The sequence below is a fragment of the Bubalus bubalis genome, chromosome 5 (assembly GCF_019923935.1).
Source record: "Bubalus bubalis isolate 160015118507 breed Murrah chromosome 5, NDDB_SH_1, whole genome shotgun sequence".
Classification (NCBI taxonomy): Eukaryota; Metazoa; Chordata; class Mammalia; order Artiodactyla; family Bovidae; genus Bubalus; species Bubalus bubalis.
Genome location: NC_059161.1, coordinates 59,524,105 through 59,550,171, shown reverse-complemented (window position 1 = coordinate 59,550,171; position 26,067 = coordinate 59,524,105). Strand labels below are relative to the sequence as shown.

Below are 26,067 nucleotides of genomic sequence, written 5' to 3'. Positions count from 1 at the left end.
ACTAAACAACAATAATGATAACCTCTACCTCTGAGTTACTGAATTACTCAGACCTACAGAATTTATGCACTGTTGGAGGTTTATATGCACTGGCTACTTGCTTAAGATTGTAATCTTTATTAAAAAAAAAAAAAAAAAAGCTCTGTAGTCGGTAAATCAACCCATGTAAAAAAAGTCTTGGTCCCGTGCCATCAAGTGATTGACTGCTCCCTCATAGCATGTGCCCATATGTCTATAAACTAGGAGGGAGTAATGCTAATTTCATTTTTTCTGAATTATTCTGGTCACATATATGAATAAAGGCCATATACTTTTAAAACAAGACTTGATAACAATCCAGTTTAGAAGGTCCTAGGAGGAATCCCTTCCTTTTTTGATAAACTACAAAGCAGTATTTAAGATGTAATAACCTAGCAGATAAATAAACTTTTCATCAAACTGTAACTTACAGCCTCCTGCATCATTTAAGTTACTTAAAATAGCAAAGGAACATGCCTAAGAAATGAAGTATATTATAGTCCTACTTGAGTAGTTTAGCAATTTATAGAACAGGCTCAGGAAACAGACCACTTCCAGGCTCTGTCTGGCTTGCCCAGATAGCACATAGTAATCACATCCGACAGTTAGTCCCATGGTGAAACTTGCATTTTAGTTTTGGGTATTATTATGGAAACCTGAGTAACTTCATTTTTTTTTTTTAGAGGTAAATGCTTTTTAAAAAAGTTTTCAAGTATCAATTTTGAATATTCTAAATTAAGTAGTGAAGGGCAGGAAAGAGCACATGGCGAGATAGAACAGATGTTTTAATAACTGGACTAGGGAGCAGTGGTTTCCTAGAGCTCTGTATGACTAGGGGCGAAATGAGAATGGGATGTGAGCACTGGCCGTTCTGGTTAGCTATGGCTTAGAGAGAAATTCCTCTTTAATTCAAGCTTTATTAAGCTATTGAGTTGGCCAGAAAGTTTGTTCAGGTTTTTGGTAGGATAAACCCAAATGAACTTTTTGGCCAACCCAATGTATTGTGGCTACTCTTTGCATTAGTTCAGTTACCTTAGTCTGAGTTGAATCGTGGATTCAGAGCTTTGTAGTGCCTTAGAAATCAGCACCCTGTCACCCCACCTGTTCACTTTGTGACTCTGGACATTTTTAAAACCTTTCTAAGCTTCAGAAGCATTCTCCTTGTAAATAGAATAATAATAGCATCTCAGAGAGTATTGTGAGGATTAAGTGATAATGCATAAAAAGCACTTTAAATAGTACTTAGCCCTAAACACTTGTTGGCTAGTTAATATTCATCATTGTTTTAGAGTGCTTGGGAAGCTGTAGGACAGAGATATCGACCGCTTCTGGAACAGAATCAAAGGTGTCTTGCTCACCATGAACCCCTGGCGTATGGGTTAGAGGAGAGCCAAGACTGGGTGGAATTATAGTGGAAGGAGAATTTATTCCCCCTCGCCCTGTCTTTTGTCAGTCCTTTTTAGGACTTTTGGGATGCCTCCCTGCTCTGGCTCCCAGGTTCTTAGTCTCCTTGTTTGTCTTCTGATTATTGTCATCTATTTAATGCCTTCTGTGTGCCAGAGCTGTGCTAAGTGCTTTTCCTGTTTTATCTCCTTTAATCATAACAACCTAGTGAGGTAGATACTGTTTTTGTTCCCAGTTTACTGAGACACAGAGGGGTTAGGTAACTTGCCCAAGATTATGCTTGTAGGAAGTAATGGAAGTGGGGCATAGCTCCACATCTGCTTATTTTATATTCTTAGTGCTTAACCCCTGTGCTGTAACAGGTCATCTAAAGCTTCCCATTCAGCACCTCACATGTCCTCTAGATTCCAGCCACCAGAGCTGTTTGTTCTTTGTTCCTGTCTTCTCTGCAGCCACATTATGTGTGTCTTGAGGGGTATGGGGGTGGGGGCCGGGGAGGGGTGTAATTGACATGTCAACATTTCTTACAGGCTAGGCACTCTTTTAAGAAACTGAGTTAATTATCATAAAACCTCATGAAGTAGGTACTGTTTTATTGTCATTTTTTACAGACAAGGAAACTAAGGTTGAGAAGGTAAAAACCTTCAGAAAAGTCACGTAGGTTTGTGTCTGGAGTTAAGACTGAATCAAGCAGCCTGAGTTCTGTGTCTTTACTCTTTAACCACTACTAATTGATCTCAAGTTTTTATAAGTTCTGTTTGATTTACAGTAAACTCTAAAGGTGTGAAATAAATGGGGAAACAGTGTCAGACTTTATTTTTTGGGGCTCCAAAATCACTGCAGATGGTGATTGCAGCCATGAAATTAAAAGATGCTTACTCCTTGGAAGGAAAGTGACCAACCTAGATAGCATATTCAAAAGCAGAGACATTTCTTTGCCAACAAAGGTCTGTCTAGTCAAGGCTATGGTTTTTCCTGTGGTCATGTATGGATGTGAGAGTTGGATGGTGAAGAAAGCTGAGCACTGAAGAATTGATGCTTTTGAACTGTGGTGTTGGAGAAGACTTTTGAGAGTCCCTTGGACTGCAAGGAGATCCAACCAGTCCATTCTGAAGGAGATCAACCCTGGGCTTTCTTTGGAAGTAATGATGCTAAAGCTGAAACTCCAGTACTTTAGCCACCTCATGCGAAGAGTTGACTCACTGGAAAAGACCCTGATGCTGGGAGGGATTGGGGGCAGGAGGAGAAGGGGATGACAGAGGATGAGATGGCTAGATGGCATCACCGACTTGATGGACATGAGTTTGAATGAACTCTGGGAGTTGGTGATGGACAGGGAGGCCTGGCATGCTGCAATTCATGGGGTCGCAAAGAGTCAGACACGACTGAGCGACTGAACTGAACTGAACTGAAGATCAAGGTTAAGCAATATCCTTAGTGCTCCCAGATGATAATTGTATTTTAAAAGAACAGCCTTCTTAATTCAGTAGAGAAACTTACTTAAAAGGAGGGATCTGAGGTAAGTGGGAGGTGAAAATAGCAGTAGCAGTGTGGCCACTTACTGGAAGTACACACCTATCGTGCAGAACCTGGGGCTTGATGTATGTATTTTTTCTTGGATGATAAATCAGATTAGCTTATTTATATAAACTAACCAGCTTTTCACACCCAGTTCTTATTGTTCAATCCCCACAAATCCAGTTTCAGCCTATGTGAACTTCTTTATATTTTATAGATATGTCTGGTGGCTCAGACGGTAAAGCGTCTGTCTACAATGTGGGAGACCCGGGTTCGATCCCTGGGTTGGGAAGATCCCCTGGAGACGGAAATGGCAATCCACTCTAGTACTATTGCCTGGAAAATCCCATGGACAGAGGAGCCTGGTAGGCTACAGTCCATGGGGTCGAAAAGAGTTGGACACGACTGAGCGACTTCACTTCGCTTACCTTCAACATCCCCAAGCATTTTGGACATGCTGGTTTCTTCTGCCTGGAGTGTCGTAGTGATGATTACAATAGTAATTTTAACTTTAATACAGAGCATTGACTCAAATCTAGAAAGTTTCAGTTCTCAATTCAGTGATCTTGCCCATGCCTCTTTTGGTTGGCCTTATTGTAGAATCTTACTTCTTTGGCTTTTTCCTCTTCTTGTCATTCCAGCTCTTACTTTACCTTTAAGAAATAACTTGAAATCATCTTTGTAAAAGATACCCCTAAATCTTTTTCTTCGTTATTTTTCTATTAGAAGAACGCTTACAATTTTTAAACCAAAATTTTCTGTTGGTGTTAACTGATTTATGTATCCTACTAAATATTTTACTTCTTCAAGGGGAAAATCTAGATTTTTCATTTTCTCCTTCCTTCATCTTCATTCACGAGTACTTGGTAAATATTGAAGGACTGTGAGTTTTTTGAAAAACTTTATCCCAGTTCCAAAAGCTAAGGAAAATAACTCACTTTTCTGCCAGCAGTTCACCGTATCTGGGATGAGAGACAGATGGCAAGTTTGAAAGGCTGGTGGAAGTTTGGGGAAAGTGCAGCAAGAGACGGAGAGATGCCTCTGCCTACCTGGTTAGCTCAGAAGTCTAACCTTGCCCTGCGCAGTGTGGTGGCCACTAGTCATGCTGAAGGAATTAAAACTTTGTCAAGTTAAAAAAAAACTCAGTGACTTCATTGTACTAGCCTCATGTGAAGGACCCACTGGGCTCTTGTGGTTGGTGGGCAGCTCTGATAAGAGAACATTTCCATAAGCACAGAAAGTTCTGTTGGAACCATTGGTTATTACTTCCAGTAAGCATTCTTTATCACCCTTCCTTAATTTCCAGGTTTTTGAAATAGAATGCAAAATTAGAGTTAATGTTTAAAATAACACACAGGACTTCAAAGGAATTTTTTACTTATCTGGGGCCCTTAGATCCCTGGGTTACATCCACTTCTGTTGAGTATCAGTTTGTGGTAAATTCAAAAAAATCTCATCTTCATTGGCCACAGTAAATTTTTAAGGGCAAGTTCTATTTTCTGACTTGTGTAGTGATTCGCTTTGGTATTCAAGAAGAAAACTTTGTTTTGTAATATGCTAGCTGACCTCATAACATTGACATATTTAAATTTATTTCTAGAACATACCGTCATTTCCATTGGCTATGAATGCATGACTGAAAACTTCTGAGTTAGGGCCTCTTAAAAATATAATAAAAAGCCATGACTGCAGCAAATTCTTCTGGATTTTTTTTTTTTTTAATTGGTGGAGTAAGTGCAGGTTGTATGAAATGGTGTTATAAAACTTCATGAATTTATTGTGTCCGTAGCATGCACGTTGTGGTAGTCAAGCTAGGTAAGAAACACAGCAAAGAAAAATAGCCCGGGTTTAGAAATGGAGAACTGCAGTGGCTTATGCACCCAGAAAGTCTTTGGCTGCCTTCACAGTGTGGGTGAGTATGTGAGATTCACTGCAGTTCGTGTGTGACTTCATCAGGACAAAACGCTAGGTGTCAGTGTTGGAGTTTGACATTTTTTACCAGAAACTAGTAAAGACCTCTGCTTCTCATCACTCAGAAATTCTTCATTGACGCAAACCATTGTGCCTCCTTACATTTAGATGAATGCGTACCTAGAAGAAGTACTTTTCAAAGAATTGTTTATTTTGTTGTTAGTACCTGTCCAGTGCTGCTGACTCGGAGGAATAAACATATTCTGTATTAACATACATGTTTTTCACTTAACTACGTTCTCCAGACTGTTTCTCAATGTACTTTCCAGGGAACGCTGGTCCTAGGAGATCCTTCTGGGCTCTGGAATCTGGTGTATAGTAGACACACAGATTTTCATTGAATGGTAGTGCTTTCAGCTTTTGTTTGGCGAACTTTGTGTACTTTTTCTTCCATTGCAGGCAGTGAGCATTTTTATGTCACCCAAATCTGCATGTCACATCCTTGTCACGTTCTCAGATTTCTTAAATTTGCCAGGCATACAGGATACAGTGGAGGCTTCAAATTATGTGTCAAATTAAGTTCTCTTTCAAATTTTTTTTTCTTTATTAAGAAATACACAACACATTAGGGCAGTAGAATTATTAATGATTCTTGTTTCTTTATCATTTCCTTTAATTTTTTTGATACCATTAACATACTTTATGTAAGATCATGCTTTTGTAAAGTATTATTTTGCTCTCTGTGTTTAAATGTATTGTTCTGTTACTTTTTGAAGATACTTCATTTTTACTCCTATGCTTGAGACTCATTTTATATATGTATAAACTGATTTTTTTAATATATTTTTATTTGCCATTTTCTAATATCCTGCAGATACTTAGTTTTCCATCCTTTTGTTTCATGAGTTCTCAGCAATCAAAAAAACAAAGATATTAGGCAAACGTAATACCAAAAAGCAAGTGTAGTGATGACTAGCTAAGTCAAGTCTTTTCAGCAATTCTGTCTTAATTCATGACTTCAAGTCAAGAGGTTAGGGAGGATCACTCAGAGTGGAAGACCTGACTGTACAGTCAGTTCCATTCTCTTTGATTGTAGCCATGAGCTAATATAAAACTACTTTTGAAGTATTTCCTAATTTAGTTCCACAGGTTTTTGAAGAGCAAAGCAGAAGCTCTTCAAAAGGCTCTGGATCATATAGTTGCACACAGATTTCGCTGGCACTTTGTGCTCTTGTTGTTAAACTACAATGAGCTTCAGAATTTGAGACAGACTGCAAAACTTAAAGTACCCAGGGGTTCTCAGCAAGTTGGTTTTCAAGCGAGGCCACCAACTGGATCATGTTTTGGCCACTCCTCTGATCTCAGCCATTTGAATCTTGCAGATGACATAGTTCCATGTGTATGCTTGGGGTGGTTCTGAGTGGTTCTGCATGGTACAACTCTATAGTGTACAAATCTGTATCCTTCACTCAAAACTTGATATTTTCATGCAGCCATCCAGCAGTGCAGTCAAATTTTGGGCACATATCACTTCATTAGATTATTTTTTCAAAAATGTTGCAACACCCAGTTTATTAATGTTATAGGCAGATACTATAAAAGGAAACAAGTCTTTAGATTTTCCTGTACCAGGATTCAGGATTTTAAACGTCTGGGCCAAAGCCCTCAGAGAACTTACTCTGACTTCTCTGTGCCGTGGAAACACTATTCCATTTTCTTGACAGATTAAAGTTTTTTGTTGTTACTTGTTTTTAAAATAATATTTGTTAGTCTCTTCAAGTAGTTTAATAACACAATTAAAAGCCTGTGGGTTTGAGCATAGCCTGCAGCAGCCCAACGGCAGCATCTGTCACCACTGACCACAGGATGCCCTGAGGCTGGTGGGCTGACTTCCACTCGCTGGGCCCTGGGTGCTGACGCTGTGGCGGCCTCCCCTGTCCACATGGCCGGGCCAGGTCTTTGCGGGTGGGCGACGGTAGGATGGAGGGTCTTGCCATTCTCCACTATCATGGCAGCTGTGGGACTCGGAAATGAGAATGGAGACAGATGGAGAGCCGTTAGCCTTAGGAAGGCCCCTGGTGGGGTCTCACCATGGCCTTGCCAAACTCTGCCTCCAGTATTAAAGTTTAGTTTGTTTCTACTTTAGGTTCTCTAGGAAGCTGTGGATTGGAAGAAGATGACTTTTCCTCTGGTGATGAAGCAGTAGAAGCTGACAACGAAGATGAAGCTGAGCCCCGCGAGGATGACAGTGACATCGCTGCAGGGGCTACTGCGGGGGCTAACGCGGGCTGGGCCGACGCCATGGCTAGGGTCCTGAGCAGGAAGATTCCTGAAAGCAAACCCGCCATCCTGGTCAGAAACAAAGAGCTGGAAAAGGACAAAGAGAAGTTAAAGCAAGAGAGACTAGAGAAAAGAAAACAGGTGTGTCCTGCCAGTTGTTCTGTACCTTGGGGTGTCAGGCTAGTTCTCGTTGGCACCACGTTGCTCCGTTCAGTGTTTGTCCAGTTGGCATTCCAGTGCGTAACTTGTGTTTTATCTGTGAGTGGATAACCAAGGTTGTGTTCAGAAACCTAGTCTGAATCATTCTCTTGAGCATGTTTTTTATTCATCTAAACAAAACAATAAAAAGGTGAACTCCAAGGAAATGTATCCTTTTAAAAGTCAAGTACTTATACCTGTGCCAGTGACTCCTGGGTTTGAATATCTTATTCAACTTACCTGTTCAGATGCTAACTTTATTAATAAAGTTAACTCTGAACTAATAGAATCATGTTAGTTACTTTTAGCTTAAAATCTATTTTATGATATAAATCTGTGATGATGTCATTGACAGGGTTGGTTGCAGTTCTGAAAACAAACTATTTTGCTGATGGATAAACTTGAGTTCATTATATCTTTTGTTAAACCACTGATGGGAGAAGCTAGACTGGTGCTGTCTGCTAATGAAAGGCCAGAAGTTGGACTTTAAGTTTGCTGTTGTGTATTGCAAAGATAAATGAACAGTAGAACAATAATATGTCTAAACTATTTGGCTGCTGAAATAGATATTTTTTAATGAAAGAAAAATAACTTTCTACGGTCAAACTGACAATATAGAAGTGCTCATTTCCAAGAGATACTTTATACATAAAAAGGAGAGAAAACTTAAGTTTCAGTTGGCATTTGTTTCCTTTTAAGTTCACCATCCCCTTATCTTGTTTCAAGATGAATGTTTCCTTTGTTCCTAATACTGGGTGCCCTCTGTTGGAGGCTGTATAAAGATGGAACTTTTCAAGTGCTGCCCTTCAAAACAGAACGTACTCTATTACTAATTCAGTATTCTCATTGTACTTTATGTAAGATCAACTTTGTCTCTAAGTCTTACTGATAGCTTTTCAACTTAAAATTTGAACCTTTTTTTTTTTTAAATCTGGCAAAAACTAGAGGAGGCTTTAAAAATATCAGAATCCTTAATTACCCCTAGTCCCAGTGTTCTAGTAAGATAACAACGTTTTAAATCCAACATAAGGAAATTCCTGACTCTGCTCTAGGCCAAAGCTTTGAGTGCTAGAGCTGATGCTGTCCACATAATGCATGAGAGCACGTGTGTTGATCCCAGGAACACGACACAGCAGCCACAGATGCTCTTGAGTATATACTTCTGGGTAGAGTCTGTGTAAATGTGTTTGTTTCTTAATGTTAAGTATTGTTGGTTTCCAGAATATTCGACACAGCAGCCACAAATGCTCTTGAGTATATACTTCTGGGTAGAGTCTGTGTAAATGTGTTTGTTTCTTAATGTTAAGTATTGTTGGTTTCCAGAATATTCGACACAGCAGCCACAGATGCTCTTGAGTATATACTTCTGGGTAGAGTCTGTGTAAATGTGTTTGTTTCTTAATGTTAAGTATTGTTGGTTTCCAGAATATTCGACACAGCAGCCACAAATGCTCTTGAGTATATACTTCTGGGTAGAGTCTGTGTAAATGTGTTTGTTTCTTAATGTTAAGCATTATTGGTTTCCAGAATATTGGCTACCTGTTTCTAATCATAGGTAAAGAAATACATTTCAGAGTTAAAAAATACCTGGGGATCATGCATGCCTGTTATCCCCTCCGTACAAGAGATAATTAAGGATTGACTGTTTTAAACTGAAAAGTAAGGTTTTTTTATTTCTGGTATAATCTGACAATGAATTTCATTATAGTTAAAATATCCAATTTGGGGAAGAATCTGTTTCTGTAAAAAGGCTTCAGAGTATAGCAAGAGCAAAGATTTGGTTTTACCGTGAACAGATGTTTTTGTTAATACAAAGTGAGAGGTCAGATGAATGAAGAAAAGGAAAAGATAAAAGGAGACTTTTCCCCACTGGTTCTTCCTGATTTTGATGCTTACTACCAGCTTCTTGATAATTAGTTCATCATATTCAGTATATTTGATGTTTGGTGATATGTTGACCTGAGCAGGGGACCTGGAGAAGCAAGTGTATCAAATCAAGGACCTGAGGTCACGAAGTCCCCTGAGAACAGTTTTGAATGAGATGATGTTGTCTGTGGGATATTCTTATTTCCTAATCCATTTCTATGTCTGCATTATTGCAGAGAGTCAGCTTGCTGTAGTTTGTGACTGATAAGCCATATACGGCAAGGACAGTGGTCAGATGTGCCATAAGAGGAAAGAAGAACAGTCACTGTTTAAATAGGCTCTATCTATTACAGTGCTAATAGGACACCATGCTGTTCTTTTAAAAGCTGATACAAGTTCTTAATAATTCCGGCCGCTGGGGAAGTCAGGTTCTAAAAATAAAGAGAAGCCGTGCTTAAACTCGTGGTTATGGGAGAGGGTGGTTTGGCGTCTTGCTGATGCTGCCCTCTGAGGCTTCTGCCGATCGCAGGTTGGGCACGGGGCTCCCTCACCCCCAGCCTGGCCCTCCTGGCTCCACACGCTGGCGGTGCTCCAGGCCCCTGCTGTCAGAGAGCCTGCCGGCTGCTCACTCGGTGCCTCTCGCATGACACGCCGAGCACTAACCGCAGGCTCCCGGAGCCGGACCCCCGAAAGGGTGGGTTTCTGAAAGGCCCTATGACAAACTAAAGCTTGAATGATTTATTACCTTTGTCCTTTCACAGAGTATCATATCAAAGTGTGCTGCACTTTCAAAAATGCCTAATATTCTTTCACATAACACTATTTATAACACAGCTTGATAAGAAGCGGGAATGGGAAATGATGTGCAGAGTAAAGCCAGATGTTGTCAAAGACAAAGAAACGGAAAGAAATCTTCAGAGAATTGCTACGAGGTAAGACAGTGTTCTTGCCCTTTAAAAACTAAGTGCGCTAAAGCTTTGTAGTGATCCATTTCTGACGAGGTTTGGTTCTTAAGCTCTGCCTGGTCAGAGCCAAGTGATTTATATCTCAGCCTGCCTACCTGATACTGGAGTCAGCCACAGATTTTGGAGGTCTCGTGAGGCAAGAGTCCAATGGGCTAAGTGTGTATGTGGTATGAACCTGTTTCAGATCATCTTGTGTTTTATGGTCACGAGAACATTATAATCAGACCTCTACCTGTGTTTCTCTTAGGATGCGTATCTAAATTTATGGCACGAGGTGATCATTTTTGTTATCTTGCACTATACTTATGACCTAACAAATTACACATTATAGCAGCTTCGTGCTGTCCTTTGACTCAGCATTTTTTTTAATATTGGCACCAACATTTAGTTGATGCCATCTGTGCCCAGAGATGAATAGAATCTGGTGGCTACTGCATGGTCCTTGCCCACTTATCTGTGGGGGTTCTAGTCTCTTTGGGAGTAAAGATGTGTCCTGCGTGTTGGGAACATCTGATGGGAGATTGTGTATGGAGTTGAGGACGGCTCCATGAAGGAGGTAGCAGTTGGATTACCATTTAAAGAATACAACAGTTACATTCAGTGAAATCCCTTTTAACTTCCTAGCTGCCTACAGCAATCCATCTGGGTGTTGGATGGTGAGCCAGTGAGGCTGGATGGCTGAGGGAGTGAGAGCAGGGCCAGGCTGCTAACTGATCCCAGCACTGACTTACTAGCTGGGTGTCCCTGGGCAGTTACTTAATTTCCTTCTGTCTCAGTTTATTTATCCGTGGAAACAAGCGAGAACGTTATACCTACGCTATAGGATTTCTCTGAGAATTAAATGAATTAATACCCACGCAGAGCTGAGAAGAGTACAGGATTGGTGCCAGAGAGTAAGTGCCCCTTACATTTTATACCCTGGGCACCTCCCTCTCGGCACCATGGTCCCAGCCCTGCTGTGAAGTGTATGGAATTTTACCCAACTTATAAACAAATAAGCTAGGTTGGTAAGGTTTCTTGGATTCTGGCAGAAGACAAGACGCTTGTAGGTCAGAGACAAAGGACTGTTACTCACGGCTGAAGCCGTAGCCAGAGCTTCACGTTCCCACCGGTTCCCTGTGTCCCCGGGGGTAGCGCAGGTGCCCTCGACAGATGCCTGTGCGTGCAGTGGGTTGTGTTACAGGAGAGGAACTCTGTATCTGGGGATCCATTGCTTTTATGGGGAACGGTAACAAGCCTGCTCTTTGTCTGGGGGGAGACATTACCTCATCTCTCAAGGTTGTGTACCGCAGACACAACCCTGAGAAACGGCCTGGTAAAGAGCAGGCGTTGTGCTCTTCAGAACCCAGCAGGAATGTGCAGGGATGCTCAGCACCTGTGGCGGATCGCCTGCACTGATGATGATTGTAGCAGGAACATGAATAGATGATAGAAGCTTAGAGCTGGAAGCGGTGTCGATGGTGTAAAGCAGTGCTGGCTAGTAGAAATCGACTAGAAATCCAGTGTGTGCCACACGTGCAACTTAAAATTTTCTGAGCGCCTCCTTGAAAAAAGTAAAAACGAAGAAGTGAAATTAAAGTCAATGATAAATTTTGTTTAACTCAATATATTCAAATTATTTCAACATGTAATAAATAAAAAACAAGTATTAATGAAATTTAAAAATTTTTTCTCATACTGTCTTTAAAATCTAGTGTGTATTTTAAACTTGGAGCACACTGCAACATTGTTCTGGCCATATGTCGTGTGTCCACTTGCTGCATGTAGCCTGTGACTACTGTAATGGACACTACAAGTCTTAATCTTCAGAATTTCAGTGAGTTTAACTTCAGAATAAAGTACTTCAAATAGACTTAAAAAAATTAGTTTTATATCATAAGACTTGCAGATAAGGTAGCTGAATACTTTCTAAGCTTCTTGAGTATTATTTTTGCCATTTACAGATGAAATCAAGATCCAGGAGATCTTTCTAGTGTCAGATAATCAGATAGCTAACTGTAAAGCCTGTGCTCATCCCATTGACACCTAAAGTCTTCAGCCATTATATGATTAGATTTTGAGAAGTATCTGTTCGGAAGTTGATTTGGAAAGATTGAAGCTGAGAAAAACCACAAATCAACTCACATGTGTTTATTCTCTATTCAGATACTTATATTCAGTTTCATTGAAATGTATGTTCACTTTTCAGATTTATTCTGTGCTTTTCACTTGAGCACGTATTAGATGATTGCCTCTTTTCTGAGCAGTGAAAATAGATTGCGCCTGTCCTCAAGAGCTTGTGTTCTAGTGTAATTGTTATTTAGTGACATTATTCTGGTCATTTGTGTTCCATAGGGGTGTGGTGCAGTTATTTAATGCTGTTCAAAAGCATCAAAAGAATGTAGATGAAAAGGTTAAAGAAGCTGGAGGCTCTATTAGAAAACGAGCTAAGTTGATATCGTCGGTTTCCAAGAAGGACTTCATCAGTGTTCTGAGAGGGATGGACGGAAGTGCAAGTGAGAAGAATTCTGCTGGGAAGAACTCGAAAGCCAAACAGGTAAGACTTTTACACAGGATTCAGCACATCAGATATATGTCAGCTCTTAGAGTTTGGAGGTTGAACAGCGTACTATACGTGTGTGCCACAACCAAGACCCGATGCAGCCAAATTAAAAAAAAAAGCATACTATAGAATTAATATTTTTTCTTTTCAGATGTTATTAAGATTTCCACATGCCCACAGCCTACTTTAACTCTGTATTCTTATGTTTCATGATGACTTATTCAGTATGGAAGTTGCCAGTTGCACATGCCAGGGCCTTGCTGTTAAAACTCAGGAACTGGTAGATTTAGGTAAATTTTTTAGAGATAGGACAGTCTCCTGTTTGAAATCCTGCATTTTGTAGAATAGAAGGCCAAGTGAGGGATACATCTTCAATTGAGACTGTTAACCCACAGTGATAATTGACATGGTGCATAATTTCTAAAATGAAGAATTGGAGCTTTAGGAAGTATGATGAAAACTCATCCTTGTGCTGAGGCAGCTTTGATGATACTTGGCTGGTTGGGAGATAAAGAACGTAAATGCTTTTCATGATCTTTGGCATGCAACTCCGCTTCTCCAGCCCTCTGACCTATGAATCCCAATAGCTTTCTTTTTACTGTACCAGGTGAAGGGTTCTGAAATGTGCTTTACTCTCAAAAGGGCTTATTTACTTTTTAAATTAAAGCAAAGTACATAGTTGTGTTTTAAGGCTTGGTTTCTGTTGCCAACAAAGAGAACTTCAATCAGGAAACTAGAGTTTCTATCATAAGTTTTTGTTTGTATTTTGGGAAAACAATAGAAACTCTGGCAAGAAGAGCATTTAGGAATTTCATGCTCTTATAGAGTTGAAGTATTCTTCAAGTTGCTTGATTAAGTTGCCATTTTATCTAATTTTGACAAAAGTTTTCTAAGCTGTTTGAATTTGATCTATCTTCTGAATATCAAAAGGACTCACATTTTGCATATTTATGTAAGTGTGCTCACTAGTGCTGCCTTTTAAAGTTTGTCAGAAGTAATTATGAAGACATGAATGCTATGATTGGGCATTTACACTTGTAAGTTAAAAAGTCTTAACAGACTGTCCTCACTTACGATAAGAGTGTTTTACTGTAAGAATTGGAGAAAGATCGAGCAGCATTGGATGAGAAAGAACTGATGGAAAAGGAAAAAGGTTTTTTTTTTTCCCCTTTTCCTTGTTGGTTTCAAAATAACTTTTAATAGAAGCATTTGTTTTTGCTTTAGGATTAATTTTTTCATGAGTTATGAAAATATATGAAGGGTTCTTTTCAGTGACATCATTGTATTTTCTTTGTTACCATTTGCTTTTTTGCCCTTGACCTTTGACTTTTCCTACTTCAGTGATCACAGGTGTGGTAGTAATCTGCGACAAGGTCAAAAAACTGCTTGAGATGTTAACCCAAAGTGGCTTCACTTTAAAAATTTATTTCTAGAGCTACCTACCCCACACCAGTGATTAATTACCCTGACACATTTTCTTTTAAAAATGTTTGTTTTCATACATTTATAGGAAAACATTAAGTACCTATTTGTACCTGGTGCTATCCCTGTATCTTTTAAAGGTTTACAATTCAGGTAGACACACGACCTCAAGAAAATAAGTAAATAAGATTAGCATGACAACATAGAGATTCTAAACTGGTCCATTTAGACTGTTTGTTATTGTCAGTTACACTGAGTATAACAGCTGTACTTAAGTGGCTGTCCGTATTTGTGGGGAGAATTTCAAAGTAGCCAGTATTCATTTAGGACATAAGAGCAGTTTAGTCTGTGTCTAGTGGAAGTAGGTGGACTTTCAAGGCAACTGAAGAGGAGGGAAGGCCAAAGTGGAAATAGATTTGGTGTGCCAGTGAGTCAGACATGAATGAACTGGGTAAAGGAGGACATTAAGTAGAGAGTAAGATTTCCCTTTCCTGTTTCACCTTGTCCTAGTACCCTTGCTGCCACACATTTCCCTAATAGCCTCTCTTCCTCTCGTCATACAAACTTGACAGAAGAGCTTTTATGGAAGCTGCTCATTGCCCCTCTCTGGGTGTATTCAGAACACAGGCTTTTAATCTCATCCTCCTAATATTGTGCAGTCTTTAGAGTCCATTCACATACAGACTGGATTCACTGGCAGGTGTCTTCCCAGGTAACCCCAGTCTGGATTGTATCTTCACCTCCTTTGCCTGGCTGCACCGCTTATTTGTGGCTGTGAGTCACAAAGTTCAGAAGTGGAGAGGAGCCAGCGGTGCCACAGTGAGCAAAGCTGGGTGGGCTTAGAATAACGTAGCAGAGCGTGGGTCTGTTAGTCAGCATACTTCAGGAGTGCTGGTGCTGGTGTGTGTGGTTTGATTGTTTTTGACTCCTTAGGCAGACTTATGCCTTTGGAAACTTATTATTTTTTTTTGAAGAACCCTGTTTCAAGAATTTCCATACTCCTGCAAGCTATTAGAAACTTTGAGACATTGTGACATATTTCTTAACTGTGTCATGGCCCTGAACAAATTCCTTTTCTCAGAACCTTTTCTTTTTTCCTGCATCATTATATTTTGTTTAATTTTGTTTTCAAAGCAATAGGAACACAGTTACAAAAGAAAATAGCCAGTATCCTTCCACATCTGCCTCTACCCCTTGTTTCATTCCCTCACCCCAAAGTAATAGATCTTTCTACTAGTATTTACCTCTGTATATTAAATAATATTTATACTATCTCACTCTCAATATTATTATCTTTAATGGAAGATAAAGAATTGGCATTCTTAACATTCCTTCACCCCCATATATCTAATACTTGGTCTTTCTAATATGATATATTCATATTTTGGCTAAATCAATATTCAGTGTAAACATTGTTCATTGCTATGCAAAGTAATGCTCGGTAATATTATTTTCTTTCTTTAACTTATTTCCTTATAGTTTTTGTTTTCCTGAAATTAACGGCCGCCTCTTCTCATTTGCTTAGTTTATGCACCAAAGCCTTCCTACACTCTGCAAAAAAAAATTCTTAAACCCTTCTCAGTACTACATTCTTCATAGTCATCCTGCTACAATCCAGACTGATTGTTTTTTACCTGGTATGCACTGTCTGTTTTCAGCTCTGCTTTAGCACTGTCCTGGGAATTCCCTTTGTCTCTTTCCTGTGCAGTAGCCTCTGTTTCTGGGACTAAATGTCTTCTTTTCTCTTGGCTTTGTCTCTCATTTTGACAGTTACATTTACCAGCAGCTTTCTGGGAAAGGGTTTAGGTATCCTCATTTTTTAAATTGATGTATTGATTGGGTACATGCAGTGGGTTGAATGGTGGTTGTTCACTCGCTCAGTTGTGTCTGACTCTTTGCATCCCCATGGACTGCAGCACACCAGGCTTCCCTGTCCTTCACTATCTTCCGGAGTTTGCTCAAACTCATGTCCATTGAGTTGGTGATGCTATCCAACCATCTCATCCTCTGTCACCTCCTTCTCCTCCTGCCTTCCGTCTTTCCCAGCATCAGTGTCTTTCCCAATGAGTTGGCTCTTCACATCAGGTGGCCAAAGTATTGGAGTATACTTGAGCATCAGTCCTTCTCATGAATATTCAGGGTTGATTTCCTTTAGGATTGACTGGTTTGACCACCTTGCTGTCCAGGGGACTCTCAAGAGTCTTCAGCACCACAGTTCGAAAGCATCAGTTCTTCAGTGCTCAGCCTTCTTTTATGGTCCAACTCTCACATCCGTGCATGACTACTGGAAAAACCATAGCTTTTGACTGGATGGACCTTTGTTGGCAAAGTGATGTTTCTGCTTTTTAATATGCTGTCTAGGTTTGTCGTTGCATTTCTTGCAAAGAGCAAGCATTTTTTAATTTCATGGCTGCAGTCATTGTCCACAGTAATTTTGGAGCCCACGAAAATGAAATCTGACATTGTTTCCATGTTTTCCCTATCTGTTTGCCATGAAATGTTAAGACCAGATGCCACAATCTTTTTTTTTAAAGTATATATATTTTAAAATTTTTATTGAAGTATAGTCAGATTCTTTTCCCCTATAGGTCATTACAGAGTAAAAAGTAGACGTCTCTGTGCTATACAGCAGGTCCTTATCAGTTATCCATTTTATATATAGCAGTGTGTATATGTCAGTGCTAATCTCCCAATGTATCCCTCCTTCCCCTTTCCCCTCAGGTAAAACCTTTGTTTTCTGCATCTGTGACTCTATTTCTGTTTTGTATATAAGTTCATTTGTGACTTTTTTTTTTACATTACACATGTAAGTGAAATCGTACAACTGTCTTTCTCTGTCCCACTTAACTTCACACCATATAATTTCCTTCTGTATATCCCTAAACTGCAGACACTAGGAAGCTAAGAACCGTGATTCTCAGATTTCCTTGAATTAAGGAGTCAGACTAATTTTCTTCAAATTAAAGCACTCTTGGAAGAATTGCAGAAAAGATAGCAAGGAGGGGCAAGGTGGGGGCCATCTTCCTGCTCCTTGGGACATTGCTGATGGCAGATGTGGTGATGATAGGTAAGAAAGTTGATCTCCCACAGCTCCAGCTTCATGGCCACAGCAGATGTACCAATGCAGGGGCCAGACTCGCCCTTCCAGTGTCCAGTCACCCTGCAGCCATCTAAAGGGCCAGTTAGAGTAATAGCAGCTATAGACAGATGCTACAAGTCTGTTATTTTGTTCATTTGTTTAATTATGAGCCTTTTCAAGGATACATAAGAGTTGAAAGTATTGTAGAGTGAATATCCATAAAGACACCACCCAGATCCTCCTACTGCTAACGTGTTATTTTTGGTTTATCACATGTCCACCATACATAGATGCATTACTCCTTATTTTTCTGATGCACTGACAGTGCATGTTTTAATTGAGCAGTTCCACTGGTGGCCTCCTAGTCCCCTCCAGGCCCAGGTAGTGGCTCCCCTAGAGGACCAGTGCCCCGGCTTGCCCTTAATTAACCACTCCAGAGTCCCCTCCTCCAGCCCTCTGGCAATTCTAGAGGGCCCTCACTCCATGTACAGTCTGTTCTGCCAGGAGACATCTGTCTCTTTTTTCTTTTTATTCCTATTTTGAAAAATTAATTAATTTTTTATTGAAGGATAATTGCTTTATAGAGTTTTGTTGTTTTCTGTCAAACCTCCACATGAATCAGCCATAAGTATACATATATCCCCTCCCTTTTGAACCTCCCTCCTGTCTCCCTCCTCATCCCACCCCTCTAGGTTGATACAGAGCCCCTGTTTGAGTTTCCTGAGCCATACAGCAAATTCCCGTTGGCTATCTATTTTACATATGGTAATGTAAGTTTCCATGTTACTCTTCCCATATATCTCACCCTCTGCTCTCCTCTCCCCATGTCCGTAACTCTGTCCTCTATATCTGTTTCTTGATTGCTGCCCTGTAAATAAATCCTTTGGTACCATTTTTCTAGATTCCATATATGTGCATTAGAATATGATGTTTATCTTTCTCTTTCTGACTCACTTCACTCTATATAATAGGTTCTAGGTTCATCCACCTCATCAGAATGGACGCAAATTGTGTTCCTTTTTATGGCTGAGTAATATTCCATTGTGTATATGTATCAAAACTTCTTTATCCATTCATCTGTCAGTGGGCATCTAGGTTGCTTCCACGTTCTAGCTATTGTAAATAGTGCTGCGATGAACAATGGGATACATGTGTCTTTTTCAACCATGGTTCCTCAGGATGTATGGGATTGTTGGGTCATATGGTGGTTTTAGTCCTAGTTTTTTAAGGAATCTCCATACTGTCTTCCATAGTGGCTGTATCAATTTACATTCCCACCAACAGTGCAAGAGCTGTCCCTTTTCTCCACACCCTCTTCAGCATTTATTGTTTGTAGGCTTTTTGATGAGGGCCATTCTGACTGGGGTGAGGTGATATCTCATTGTGGTTTTGATTTGCATTTCTCTAATAATGAGCAGTATTGAGCATCTTTTCAAGTGTTTGTTAGCCATCTCTATGTCTTCTTTGGAGAAATGTCTGTTTAGGCCTTTTTCCCACTTTTTGATTGGGTGTTTGTTTTTCTGCTATTGAGTTGTATGAGCTGCTTGTATATTTTAGAAATTAATCCTTTGTCAGTTGTTTCATTTTCTATTATTTTCTCCCATTCTGAGGGTTGTCTTTTCACCTTGCTTATAGTTTCCTTTGCTGTGCAAAAGCTTTTAAGTTTAATCAGGTCCCATTTGTTTACTTGTGTTTTTATTTCCATTACTCTAGGAGGTGGGTCATAGAGGATCTTGCTTTGATTTATGTCATCGAGTGTTCTGCCTATGTTTTCCTCTAAGAGTTTTATAGTTTCTGATCTTACATTTAGGTCTTTAATCCATTTTGAGTTTATCTTTGTGTACAGTGTTAGGAAGTGTTCTAATTTCATTTTTTTACATGTAGCTGTCCAGTCTTCCCAGCACCATTTATTGAAGAGGCTGTCTTTGCCCCATTGTACATTCTTATCTCCTTTGTCAAAAATAAGGCACCCATAGGTGCATGGGTTTATTTCTGGGCTTTCTATCTTGTTCCATTGGTCTCTATTTCTGTTTTTGTGCCAGTACCATACTGTTTTGATGACTGTAGCTTTGTTGTATAATATGAAGTCAGGAAGGTTGGTTCCTCCAGCTCCATTCTTCTTTCTCAGGACTGCTTTGGCTATTCGGGGTCTTTTGTGTTTCCATATGAATTGTGAAATTTTTTATTCTAGTTCTGTGAAAAATGTCATTGGTAATTTGCTAGGAATCACGTTGAATCTGTAGATTGCGTTTGGTAGTATAGTCATTTTCACAGTATTTATTCTTCCTACCCAGGAACATGGATAATCTCTCCATCTGTTTATGTCATCTTTGATTTCTTTCATCAGTGTCTTATAATTTTCAATGTACAGTTCTTTTGTCTCCTTAGATAAGTTTATTCCTAGATAATTAATTCTTTTTGTTGCAGTGGTGAATGAGATTGATTCCTTATTTTCTCTCTGATTTTTTATTGTTAGTATATACAAATGCAAGTGATTTCTTTGAATTTTGTATCCTGCAACTTTGCTAAATTCACTGATTAGCTCTAGTAATTTTCTAATATTATCTTTAGGGTTTTCTGTGTACAGTATCATGTCATCTGCACAGTGAGAGCTTTACTTCTTTTCCAATCTGGATTCCTTTTATTTCTTTTTCTTTGATTGCTGTAGCTAGGACTTCCAGAACTATGTTGAATAATAGTGGTGACAGTGGTGAACCCTTTCTTGTTCCTGATCTTAGGGGGAATGTTTTCAGTTTTTCACTGTTGACAGTAATGTTTGCTGTAGGCTTATCATATATGGCCTTTACTGTGTTGAGGTAGGTTCCTTCTATGCCCGCTTTTGAAGAATTTTAATCATAAATGGATGCTGAATTTCATCAAAGGCTTTTTCTGCATCTCCTTTGATTATCATATGATTTTTATCTTTAATTTGTTAATATGGTATATCGCATTGATTGATTAGTATATACTGAAGAATCCTTGCATCCCTGGAATAAACCCAACTTGTTCATGGTGTATGAGCTTTTTCATGTGTTGTTGATTTCTGTTTGCTAAAATTCTGTTGAGGATTTTTGCATCTGTGTTCATCAGTGATATTGGCCCGTAGTTTTTTTGTATTGTCTTTGTCTGGTTTTGGGATCAGGGTGACCGTGGCCTCATAGAATGAGTTTGGCTATGTTTCTTCTTCTGCAACTTTTTGAACGAGTTTTAGGAGGATAGGCATTAGCTCATTTCTAAATGTTTGATAGAATTCTCATGTGAAGCCATCTAATCCTGGGCTTTTGTTTTTTGGTAGGTTTTTGATCACAACTTTAATTTCAGTGCTTGTAATTGGGTTGTTCATAATTTCTATTTCTTCCTGGTTCAGTCTTGGAAAAATGAACTTTTCTAAGAATCTATTCATTTCTTCCAGGTTATCCATTTTATTGCCATATAGTTGTATATAATGGTCCCTTAGAATCCTTTGTATTCCTGCATTGTTTGTTGTAACCTCCTTTTTCATTTCTGATTTTGTTGATTTGATTCTTCTTTTTTTCTTGATGAGTTTGGCTAAAGATTTGTCAGTTTTTATCTTCTCAAAGAACCAGCTTTTTTTTTTATTAATCTTTACTATTGTTTCTTTCATTTCTTTTTCATTTATTTCTGCTTGAATCTTTATGATTTCTTTCCTTCTAATTTTTTTGTTGTTGTTGTTCTTTTTTCCAGTTTCATGTGTAAAGTTACTTTGTCTGTTTGATGTTTTTCTTGTTTCTTGAGGTTGGTTTGTATTGCTATTTAATTCCCTTTTAGAGCTGCTTTTGTTGCATCCCATAGGTTTTGAGTTGTCGTGTTTTCATTGTCATTTGTTTCTAGAAATATTTTGATTTCCTTTTTGATTTCTTCAATAACCTATTGGTTATTTAGAAATTTATTATTTAATCTCCATGTGTTTATATTTCTTATGGTTTTTTTCTTGTAATTGATATCCAGTCTCATAGCGTTGTGGTTGGAGAAGATGCTTGATATGATTTCAGTTTTCTTAAAATTACTGAGGTTTGGTTTGTGACCCAAGATGTGCTCTCTTCTGGAGAATGTTCCATGTGCACTTGAGAAGAACGTGTATTCTTCTGCATTTGGATGGAATGTTCTGAAGATATCAGTGAGATCCATTTCATCTAATGTATCATTTAAGACTTGTGTTTCCTTATTAATTTTCTGTTTTGATGATCTGTCCATTGGTGTAAGTGGGGTGTTAAAGTCTCCTCCTATGATTCTGTTAATGTCCGTTTCTCCTTTTATGTCTGTTAGTGTTTGTCTTATGTATTGAGGTGCTATGTTGGGTGTGTAGATATTACAATTGTTATGTCTTCCTCTTGGATTGATCTGTTGATCATTAGTAGTGTCCATCTTTATCTCTTGTAATCTTCTTTACTTTAAGGTCTGTTTTGTCTGATATGAGGATTGCTACTCCAGCTTTCTTTTGCTTCCCATTTGTATGGAATATATTTTTCCATCCGCTCACTTTCAGTCTGTATGTGTCTTTAGGTCTGAAGTGGGTTTCTTGTAGACAGCATATATATGAGTCTTGTTTTTGTATCCATTTAGCCAGTCTGTCTTTTGGTTGGAGCATTTAATCCATTTACATTTAAAGTAATTACTGATATATATGTTTCTATTGCCATTTTCTTAATTGTTTGGGGTTGATTTTGCAGATCTTTTTCCTTCTCTTGTATTTCTTGTCTATGTAAGTTCCTTTAACATTTGTTGTAAAGCTGGTTTGGTGGTACTGAATTCTCTTAACTTTTGCCCATCTGAAAAGCTTTTTATTTTTGATCAATTTTGAATGAGATCCTTGCTGGGTAACGTAATCTTGGTTGTAAATTTTTCCCTTTCAATACTTTAAATATATCCTGCCATTCCCTTCTGGCCTGCAGAGTTTCTGCTGAAAGATCAGCTGTTAAGCATATGGGTTTCCCTTGTATGTTACTTGTTGCTTCTTCCTTGCTGCTTTTAATATTCTTTGTGTTTAGTCTTTGTTAGTTTGGTTAGTATGTGTCTTGGCGTGTTTCTCCTTGGGTTTATCCTGTATGGGACTCTTTGCACCTCTTGAACTTGATTGACTATTTCCTCTACCATGTTGGGGAAATTTTCAACTATAATTTTTTAAAAAATTTTCTCATACTCTTTTTCTCTTCTTCTGGGACCCCTGTAATTTGAATGTTGGTGTGTTTGATATTATCCCAGAGGTCTCTGAGACTGTCTTCAGTCCTTTTCATTCTTTTTGCTTTATTCTGCTCTTCAGAAGTAATTTCTACCATTTAATCTTCCATCTCACTGATTTGTTCTTCTACTTCAGATATTCTGCTACTGATTCCTTCTAGAGTATTTTTAATTCCAGTAATTATGTTGTTTGTCTGTTTATTCTTTAATTCTTCTAGGTCTTTGGTAATTGATTCTTGCATTTTCTCCATTTTGTTTTCAAGGTTTTTGATCATCTTTACTGTCATTATTCTGAATTCTTTTCAGGTAGTTTGCCTATTTCCTCTTCATATATTTGGACTTCTGTGTTTCTAGTTTGTTCCTTCATTTGTGTAGTATTTCTCTGCCTTTTCATTATTTTTTTTTTTTTTTAGCTTACTATGTTTGAGGTCTTTTCACAGGCTTCAGAGTTGAATTCTTTGTACCTTTTGGTTTCTGCCCTCCTGAGGTTGGACCAGTGGTTTGTGTAAGGTTCATATAGGGTGAAATTTCTGCTGACTTTTTTGTTTGTTTCTGTGTTTTTCCTCTGAGGGCAAGGCTGAGTGAGGTGGTAATCCTGTCTGCTGACTATTGGGTTTGTGTTTTTGCTTTGTTTGTTGTTTAGATGAGGCGTCCTGCACAAGGTGCTACTGGTGGTTGGGTGGTGCTGGGTCCTGTATTCAGATGGTTTCCTTTGTGAGTTCTCACTATTTAATACTCCCTACGTTTAGTTCTCTGGTCGTCTAGGGTGTAGGAGTTAGTGCTCCCACTCCGAAGGCTCAGGGCTTGATCTCTGATCAGAAACAAAGATTCCACAAGTGGCTTGTTATGACATTAAGTGAGATTAAAACAAATACCCAGAAACGAGAAACCATGATGAACCCCAAATGGCAGTTACAAAATCAGGCAAATAATAATTAAAATAATGGAGTATACACACATACACACATGTATATATATATATACACACACCCATAAACAAAGTCAAAACAGTCCAACAAAAATAAAGTACAGATTGACCTGGCAAACAAAGTAAATAAACAATTATATTTACCAGTTAAGAATAAAACTAATTAAAGCACAATTGGAAAACCTAAAGCAAGGTGCCAAGTAGGGAATAAAGCAATGAAAACAAAACTAACAAATATGTTGAGAGGAAAGGAAAGAAAAGAAAGAATAGATATTCAAAGTTAAATAGAGGTAGATGAAGAAGTTTTATATCCATTAAAGATTAACTGCCGGGGTAAAAGAACAGTAGGAAAGGCAAACAAAGGAATAAATGCAGAAAAAACATAATAGGTTTAAGAGAAAGAAAAAAAAAGAACAAAAAATAAACTGTAAAAGATTGATCTGATGAACAAAGGAAACCAAAAATTATATCTACTAGTTAAGAACAAAACTAACGCACAGACTGGAAAACAAAACTAAAGCAGGGTGCCAGCTGGGAAATAAAGCCATGAAAACAAAACTAAAATCTGTTGAGAGGAAAGGAAAGAAAGGAAAGAAAGAATAGATATGCCAAGTTAAATAAAGGTAGATAAAAAAGATTTGTATACATTAAAGATTAATTGCAAGGGGAAAAGAGCAGTAGGAAAAGCAAACAAACAGATGTAGAAGAAATAATAATAGGTTTAAGTTAAAATTAAAAAATGAAAAAAACGAAGAAAAAAGAAGAAAAACTCCGCAGAACTGCCAAAGCCCAATGTAGAGGCAGAGATATATAACAACAATAAAAAATGTGACTGAGAAAAAAAAAGTTCAAAATCTTAATTAGATTTCGTAGTGCCAATAAAATGAATAACTACAACAAAGCAGGGTGGGGAAAGGGAGGAAAAAAAAAGATAAAATCCAAAAGAATATACAGAATAAGTCAAAACATAAGAAAAACAAATGTTTATCTTGAGTCACTAAAGTCAGAGTCCTTTCCCTTGCTGGGTGTCGCAGTCCACCTCACCTCCCTGGGATGCCCTCCAACACTGTGCTGGTCTCTGGACCTGCTGTGGGGGCAGCTCAGATCCTCATCTGGTCCTACTGTGTCCACAACTATCAGAACCAGTGCGTTTTCTTTTGTGGGAGCTCTCAATGTCATTTTGAATATTCCATAGACACAGAGGCTGCCTAATTGATAGCGTGGATTTAATCTGCAGCTTGTAGAGCTGGTGGGAAGGTTTTGGGTCTTCTTCCTTAGCCACACTCCCCTTGGGTTTCAGTTGTGGTTTTATTTCCACCTCTGCATGTGGGTCATTCACTGGGGTTTGCTCCTGAGGCTGCCCTGGAGGACTTGGGTTTGCCCCTGTGAGGGCCAGGTGTGGAGGTGGTGCAGCTGCTTGGGTCTCAGGGGTTCTGGCAGCCCCAGGTACTCAGGGGAGTTGGCGGCTGGGGCAGCAGGAAGTATAGTGCTTTAGAAGGGTATGGCGACCAGTTGGTCAGTAAGCTCCAGTATTCTTGCCTGGAGAACCCCCTCCCTGACAGAGAAGCCTGGCAGCCCACAGTCTACAGGGTCGCAAAGAGTAGTTCATGACCAAAATGACACTGCACACATAGACGAAGACTTCTCGCCTGTAGCAGCTCTCTCCCAGTGAGAGTTGAGTGTGAAGGTGGCATGGTTTCTTGGCTTGTGAGGACCCTGGCGGCGCCAAGTGTGCAGGCACATGGGCTGCTTCCGGTGCAGGAGTTATGGCCCTGTCAGGGTCTTTTTTCAAGCTTCTTGTGGCTAGTGATCAGAATGCCTTTTTGGCCAGTCTTTCTCCGTAGCTCCACCTGTTCAGGCACTTAGTGGTCCTTCTCTGTTGTTCGGCACGTCAGGCACCTAGAGGGGCCCTCCTGGCTGGGGTCCTGCTCTGTAGATCTGCATGTCAGTCACTTAAAGGAGCACCCTGGTCCTACTTTGTAGTTTGGCGCCTCAGGCATTTGATGGGCCGGCCTCTGTTGTTCAGCTGCTGATGCTGTCATATGAGGGAGGCTATGGTGATGGCTCCACCCCCTCACGTGACTCAGCGGTATCACCTGGCTTCCATGGCTGCCTGCCTGGCTTTCCTCCACAGGCCTTTCCCACCACAATCTCCTCCTTCACATCCCCCAGATCCAGTCTCTCCGCAGTCAACAGCAGCCCTTGCCTGGGGTTGCTCCACAATCCCTAAACTCCAGCTCCCAGCTGCTGCACCTTCCAGCGGACCTGCGTCCCTATCTGGGCAATGTATGGCTGCGGCAAGGACTGTCTGATTTTCATTCCATTTAGGCTGCCACAGGTCAGCTGTTTCACTCTGAGCCTTAAATGTGCCTCCTCTGACTCAGACAATTGCCCTGCTGTGGGGATTGGACCCCTGCTTCAGTTCCTCCCCCCACTGAGGGCAGGTCCAGTCCTTCTAACACTCCTGTTTTTCCCCCTAGTTCCTTCATCCTACCGAGTTTTGGGTGGTTCTATATACTCTTTTCCGCTGGTCAGGTACTCCTGTCTACTCTCAGCTGGTGTTCTGCATGCACTTCTGTGTCTGAAGGTGTATTTCTGATGTTCTGTGGAGAGAAATGTACTCCACGACCACCTACTCCTCCACCATCTTGTTCTCCTCCTATCTTTGTTTTTTCAATGTTGAGTTTTAAGCCATCTCTTTCACTCTCTTCTTTCACCTTCATCAAGAGGCTATTTA

General features: G+C 39.5%; 1 protein-coding gene across 1 annotated transcript in view; it reads left to right on the top strand.

Moving 5' to 3' along the window:
* The window catches only part of RRP15 (ribosomal RNA processing 15 homolog), a 52,588-nt gene that overhangs the window by 5,476 nt on the left and 21,045 nt on the right, over nucleotides 1-26,067 (top strand). Inside the window, exons 2-4 of the mRNA XM_006076184.4 lie at nucleotides 6,998-7,272; nucleotides 10,030-10,127; nucleotides 12,495-12,696. Of these exons, the coding sequence (XP_006076246.4) occupies nucleotides 6,998-7,272; nucleotides 10,030-10,127; nucleotides 12,495-12,696 (575 nt within the window). The remainder of the gene's footprint in view (nucleotides 1-6,997; nucleotides 7,273-10,029; nucleotides 10,128-12,494; nucleotides 12,697-26,067) is intronic.